This window comes from Mizuhopecten yessoensis, unplaced genomic scaffold (assembly GCF_002113885.1).
Source record: "Mizuhopecten yessoensis strain PY_sf001 unplaced genomic scaffold, ASM211388v2 scaffold10741, whole genome shotgun sequence".
Taxonomy (NCBI): Eukaryota; Metazoa; Mollusca; class Bivalvia; order Pectinida; family Pectinidae; genus Mizuhopecten; species Mizuhopecten yessoensis.
Window position 1 is genome coordinate 49,240 of NW_018408698.1, and position 7,599 is coordinate 56,838.

The 7,599-nt window shown below is 35.6% G+C and overlaps 1 protein-coding gene across 1 annotated transcript in view; it reads left to right on the forward strand.

The window, feature by feature from the left end:
• Positions 1-1,975: 1,975 nt before the first annotated feature.
• The window catches only part of LOC110462054 (nucleoporin NUP53-like), a 17,159-nt gene continuing 11,535 nt past the window's right edge, over positions 1,976-7,599 (forward strand). The window contains exons 1-5 of the mRNA XM_021515834.1: positions 1,976-2,068; positions 5,111-5,256; positions 5,658-5,755; positions 6,312-6,432; positions 7,104-7,164. Coding sequence (XP_021371509.1) covers positions 2,041-2,068; positions 5,111-5,256; positions 5,658-5,755; positions 6,312-6,432; positions 7,104-7,164 — 454 coding nt within the window. The 5' untranslated portion in view covers positions 1,976-2,040. The remainder of the gene's footprint in view (positions 2,069-5,110; positions 5,257-5,657; positions 5,756-6,311; positions 6,433-7,103; positions 7,165-7,599) is intronic.

The following is a 7,599-nucleotide window of genomic DNA, read 5'->3' on the forward strand; positions in this document are numbered from 1 at the left end:
GTTATAAATCTCCGATTTAGATAAGAGTTCCAACAGGAATTGCATTATACCATGCAGTTGTGCAGAAATTATGCATGTTTTGCATTCCCACCATATATAGTTTAGAGCAGGAAATGTGTTCATTTTTTTCAATAATGTCTAATTACATGTAGAAAAGGACCCAATGTAATATGTGTTAGGTTCAGAATATCAGAGAACTGATCCAAATGATTTGATGTACATTATAGCAAAATGATAATAGATTCTAATTTGAATGATGCATGATAATTATATTGCTGAAGTTAAGTGCACTGGTAAAACTTTAGACTCATGGTATTGATCCAAACATAATGCATGTTTAAACAATGGTATTGAATGAAAAGTTATAGTTTATTATTTAGCAATTTTTGTTTTTACTTTTGGGTAGCTGTTTGGTACCTTACTTTCTGAAACCATCGAATTTCAATTTCATCATAATTATTCCAACCAAGTTTTAATTATTTCCTGCTTAATGTGGACAAATTGTACCAAAAAGGGTTCTTTCCTTTATAATTGTTTAAGCAATAGTAAACTTTACTCTCCCCACGGACTTAAGACTACTTCCGTGCTCTCCCTAAGAGAAAAATAAAATAAAAATAACAATTCAGATAAAGCAGATAGGGGCCTTTTCATCCATGTGGAGAATAAGATTCTAGTACATCCTAGTGCAAGGAAAAAGACTTTTGAAGTTTTAGCCAATTTTCCATTTTTGGGCCCCACCCCTCCAGCTTCAGGAGGGAGGCAGGATCCTATTTTCTCATAACTACTGGTAATTGCCATCTCATCATAATTTTTCCAACTAAATTTGAATTATTTCCTGCTTTAAAAATTGACAAAATATATAAAAAAAAAGTGCTATTTTCCAAAGTCTAGTAAACTTTAATTACCTCAGCTAAATCCCAAAGGGAGAACTGATGACCAGGAGTAAATAAATTTACAATTCAGATAAATCAACTTAAAGGACCTTTTCATTCATGAAGTACTTTTGATTCTGGTACACCTGAGTCCGAGGAAGAGGCGTTTTGAAATTTTAGTCAAATTTCCCCCTTTGAACCGTCCCTCCAGCCCAAGGGGCAAGGTAGGATCTTATTTCCTTATATCGCTGTCGTCATTATACTAATCAAACCAAGTTTGAATTATTTCCTGAAATTTACAATTTAGACAAAGCACCTAAGCATCTTTTCATTCACAAAAGACTGTTAATTCTAGTACATCTGAATCTGGAGAAGAAGATTTCTGAAGCATTGGTCACCTCAGGGAATGGGGCAGGAATGCCAAATTTAAAGTTTGATAACCTCTTCCACCAATGATGTTTCTTAGTAAGTTTGAAAGAAATGCATGAATTCACTGCTTCCTAAGAAGAATTTTAAAAACAATATAAGTTTGGAAGAAAAGTGTTTAGGTCACTTGAGCCTTTGTTCCTGTATTATACTGTATGGTAAATATTCCTCCATCAATACTTGAAAAATCACTAAAACTGATGGATTGTGCTCCCCAAAAAAGTCATTTCGGACTGGAATAGAGGTTACATGATACAATGTATCTTTACCTGAAATTTATCATGCCTGGCACTTTTATTATCTCTGAGTTTACGTATGTAACTGTGTAAAGTGAATGAACCAAAGAGGTATGCAACGATTATCTCAAGAAAAAGGCCAACATGCTATGTTGACATTTTGATATTTTACTCCCAAGATGTTGCTCTTGACCAGGTTAGAACGAAATTTGGCTATCGGATATTGGGAATTTGTTATGAAATTAAATGTTACATCAATACAATGAAACATATTGTAAAATTAATTGTGGTCTTAGTCCGTATTCAACGACTTTATTCTCAATCATTCAGACTCTTTTCTTCATTGATACAACTAGAGAAAGCGTCTTGATGACCAAAACTTAGCTATACTCCGGAATGAAAACGGCGCGCGCATTATTGAATTTACTTCCGTCCTAATTTACCGCACATGTCAGAAAATTTGAAATCGGACGCTTCACAAATCGGGACTGGTTATAAAGAAGACAATGCATTCCCCGAGTGTTGATGCGTATGGTAAGAAGGATCTTTTATAACACGGAGTCAATTCAGGATAACAAATTTTTAGAAACGTACACACCTGTGTTATTTTGAATGAATTAATGTTTAGTTTCATTTCTGTCTGATATATATGAATGTCATTCCCAAAATGGCTTTAGTGAAAAAAGTTGGACGATATAATGTTCTGAAGGGCGAAGTGGGATTCATCCGCATGTGTGTGGTAATAGAGACATCAGACATATACATATATTACAGTACGTCTGTAGTTGTAAGGGGTGGGGGCTTGGTAGCACAACAAAATGTTTAAAATTGCCCAACACTTTATCCCAAAAGGACCTGTGCACAGGAATCCTACACAAGAATCGTCATTGATTGGAAAAAGATACAAACTGTCAGACAGTTGACTCCTTCATAGTTTTTTTTGTTTATCTTACAATTAAATATTAATAGTTTTTATCTATGACTCACTATTTCCCTTTTGGAGATAATTAAGCTTCAACTTAAAGAAGTAGGTCAGGACTTGGTAGAAGTCAAGACCCTGTGCCTGAATCCGTTATAATTAGCAGAAGTATATATCCTTTAGGTCAATTCAATTGTATGGACTAGTGAATAACTACTCCGCCGGCATGCATCCTCTTCCTCATATACATCAACGACTTCCCCGAATACATATCACACAGTACACTAAGACTTTTTGCAGACAACAGCATACTATACAAAACAATCAACAACAAAGACGACACGAAAAAACTACAAGTAGATTTAGATGCAGCTAGTAAATGGAATTTACACCCAGACAAATGCACTAAATCACCAAAACGCACACAAATTAAACACCAATACACACTCCATGACCACACACTAGAATATGTAACTTCAAACAAATATTTAGGCATCACACTGCAAAACAACTTAAAATGGGACAAACACATTAACAACATCACATCAAATGCAAATAAATCACTAGACTTTCTGAAACGCAACCTAAATATAAATTCACCACACATAAAAGAACATGCATACAAGGCCATTGTAAGACCAAAACTCGAATACTGCTCTTCAGTTTGGGACCCACATTATACAAATAACATATACCAATTAGAAAAAGTACAACGAAGAGCAGCACGATATGTCCTAAACAAATACCATAACACAAGCTCAGTCACAGATATGATACATATAACTTGCAATGACCAACACTACACACACGCAGAACAAGAACACACAGTATTCTTCTCTACAAAATAATACACCAACAAGTAGCAATACACACTAACAATCTCATCCCGGCAGACACCAGAACACGTCAAGGACACGACCTTAGTTACAGACATATCTACACATCCAAAGACACATACAGACACTCATTCTTTCCATACACCATAACACATGTACAGTGGAACCTCCTACCCAAAACAATAATCCAATCAGAAACACTAGCAGAATTCAGGACATGCACCACATATAACATAATCGAACACAGTGCAAAATAATCAGATCAGTGATTTTTTAGTGAGATTTGGTCTGAAATAGTAAGACTTTTTCTCTGAATTGGTGAGAAATTTGTGAGACACAAAATTTTAAGGAGGTCAGGTTTACACATGACATACGGTCCGGATATAGCTACGGTATCAACATTTAAAAGTAAATAATACTTGGATCAAAGACAAAAATAATAAAAATTAAAAGAAGTAAAAATTCAAGATAATGTTCTTGTTGACCCAGGTTAGGAAAAGAAATATATATATATATCTCAAAACAATAACAATATTTAATCTTTATTTGGTGAAAATAAATATTAAACGCCATTAGTTTTATTTTTTATATATTTAAGCATTGAACTGTTTTTGTATGGTATTTATGATCTATTTGAATGACACAGCTTTGGAAGCAAACAAATCATAATGCGCTAGCACGCATTATGATTTGTTTGCTTGCAAAGCTGTGTCATTCAAATAGATCATAAATACCATACAAAAACAGTTCAATACTTATATTTACGTTTTCTCTGCCTCTTATGTTCTTTTTTAACTTATAATTTATATTTAAAATTAAAAATGCCCGCCTTATCGACAGTCCACACAATTTCGTTCAATAGTTTGAACAGCGTATTGTCGCGTGCTGATTGGCAAACAAAGTAGTACTTTGAAATTTTAACAAACACTTCAATTTTATTCCACAATTCAGTATCAATACAATTGCGTATGATATGTTTATAGTGTGATTTAAGTTTATCAATAGAACTCTGAGCTGAAAGTTATATTTGAAATTGTTTCAATTTTTCCCCGGAGCAAATTTCGCGCATGGACAAATACAGTGAACACCGTAAATCCGACCTTGCCCTCCACGAGGGAGTTATTTTTGGAAGTTAATTCGAACTTTTCTCTCAATCCCATCCCGACAACGAGAGAATGAATTCTGGATTCAGTGTCTGCAGTGTCCAGTTTCAATTTTATAGTCACGACTTACATTTCCATTTCGGTAAACCATGTTTTCAGTTGAAATGAAATAACAGCTCTTGTGTTGCTGTTTAATGTTTATACCCACTGTCAATACATATTAATTAGCAACTAGCCCCCACTGGATGGGGGATCCCTGATATAATTGCTTAAGATCTAGAGTTCACACATCGGTGAGCATGACACCAAGCCATGCACCGTGAATTGGCCAGGCTTGTAATTTGAGTGGCTGGCCTGTGACTAGACCTCAGTGACCAAGGTCAGTGTGAATCCATGTAGCTATTGTTTATTCACTAATAAGATTGACCAAACTTAGTTTCTTTTCGTGAGACTGATTGAAATTTGTGAGAAATATGTTGCGCGCCGTGATGAATTTTAAAGAAGTAATTTCTGTGAGTCTCACATCGTTAGATATATGGCACGTATGCACCGGCAAAACAACCCCAAGTAATAAATCTGTTGGATATTGGACAATTTTCCATTAAAGCATGTTGTTAAGAAGGAAAATGTGTTGTCGACTTGTAGTAAATTGTTTCATGAGACTAGAAAAAAAGAGGTCCATGAAACTGATTTTGTTTTGTTTTCTATTTACTTATAGGGGCTGGAGGGTTCAACCCTGGGTCGTTCTCTATGGAGCCAATGATGATGGGATCTCCAGGAAGTCCTACGAGTCCCACTGGGGGTCATCAGTCTCAGTTCCTACCTAGCTTCCTCCTTGGGGACCAAACACCTCACTCTGTATCCGTAAGTATCACCATATGATTGTGATTGTAACTATTGAGAGACGGTTTCAAACTTCAAATTTATAGTGTTTGAGAAGTGGTTGCAGTGCGTTTATTGCTGACAATGTTTTTCGAATCTTACATATTTTTAACAGTTGAAAAAAATTATATTAAGAAGATTCATTTTCACTTACAATACCACATTGATTAATGTCATACTTCCTTTTGTATTCAGAATGAGATTCATCAGTTAGGTAGGAATAATAAATGTTGAAGTTTGTTTTTAACACGATGACAAAGTATTGAAAGTAACAGTGATTGAAAACTTCATTTGCGAGCTTTCGAAAACATCGGATACCTTTGTCAAGTAAAAGAGTTTTTAATGTATTTACTTAAAACTTTACATACACATTGTATCTGTAGCCTGGTCCGAGGATATGGTCAGCTGCCAGTCCCAGTCCTCCAAAGTCAGCATCCAGAGCTGGTCTCATGTCCAGCAGTTTCAACACTCCAGGGATGAGGTTTGTTTATCTCATACAACGCGGTGTAACACAGGCCATGACGGCAGACAGCATAAAAAAAGTAGCTTTTGAATGTTTAAGGAAGAGATATGGAATATCCTTAGAGCTCAGAAGGGTCTCGCTAAGGCCCCCATACCAAAATGCAGTGAAGTAATTATTAAAATTTGTTAAGTGTGTTTTTTGTTTAAGATTTAATAGTTTTATTGTAGCCAAGAAGACTTTATAATATTTTAAATTGATTTTTTTTAAAAAGGAAACATGTCAATTGTGAATGTGATATATCACAGATCATGTGATTTATGTTGGCTTGATTGCATTTTTAAGTTGTCTGGCTAGCAGGTTTTTATTTTGGGTTAGTGGATTATTATGAGTCTATTATCTTGAAAAAAAGTTTTATTCAATCCTTATTAGGACATGCTTATTAGGTGAAATAAAGTATATGTTTATATACAAGTATAGGTGTTTATAGTAGTTTTAGGAATCTGTAGATCAATTTAGAGTACCAATGCTTAATGAAATCAGTGCAGTATTGTAGTTGAATTTGTGATAATTTTAGCCGAGGAGAGGTTCTTAGACCAAAGGAGAAAGTTGGTGCCCCACCCACAAAAAGTTTAATGAGCCATGCTAGCCCAGCGGGGAGTACACCAGCACATTTTGGGACACCAAATATTCATCAGGTTTGTTGATAAAAGGATTCATCTGTTTGTAAATCTAAATTTCTTGTTGTCTTGATTAAGACTGTACAAGTTCTTGGTGTAGAAAATATTATTTCAAGAATATCTTGCATATTATTAATGGGGCACTTTTAAATGAAGGATCTTTGCATTGTACAAGGGTGAAATTATGAAAATTGAATAATGCGTAACATTTTTTGCTGCTTGGTCTGCAATTGCTCAAGGTTGCATTACGACAAAAACTTTTTTCTGTTAGTTTTTGTCTCATTCAAATAAAGAATCTTAAAAAAAATCAATAAAAAAAATCCATCACCTGCAATTTAATAGTAAATAATCCCTATTCTAATATTATTTGTAGTTACTGATAGGGGGGGGGGGGGGGGGGGGGTGTTAAAATATTTCATTGTTTCAAGGAAATATTGTTGTCAGACGGTGTGCTGGGAGCCAAATAAACCTTTTTGGGCCCGCCCCTCAGCCCCCTGGGTTTCATGAAAGTATTGATGGATGGATCAAGTAAGGAACGCTAAATATCAATGTGGATTGACATTTTTATCACTAGTACAGATTTGACTATTGATAGAAGAAACACATTACAGTCAGTTCAGGAATAAATATTTGGTGAGAGGGGAAAAGCAGAATGTTTAAAACATTGTCATATGTTTTATTTTCGGCAGATGTCTCGGGCAATGCATACACCCGGATCAATGAGTGGTACACCAGCACCACCTACTTTAGGTAAGGGGAACTAACCAAGCACCACCTACTGTAGGAAAGAGGAACTAACCAAGCACCATCTACTGTATGTAAGAGGAACTAACCAAGCACCTCCTACTTTAGGTAAGGGGAACTAACAAAGCACGACCTACTGTAGGTAAGGGGAACTAACCAAGCACCACCTACTTTAGGTAAGGCGAACTAACCAAGCACCACCTACTTTAGGTAAGGGGAACTAACCAAGTACCACCTACTGTAGGTAAGAGGAACTAACCAAGCACCATCTACTGTAGGTAAGAGGAACTAACCAAGCACCACCTACTTTAGGTAAGGGGAACTTACCAAGCACCACCTACTTTAGGTAAGAGGAACTAACCAAGCACCACCTACTTTAGGTAAGGGGAACTAACCAAGCACCACCTACTGTAGGTAAGAGGAACTAACCTAGCACCACCT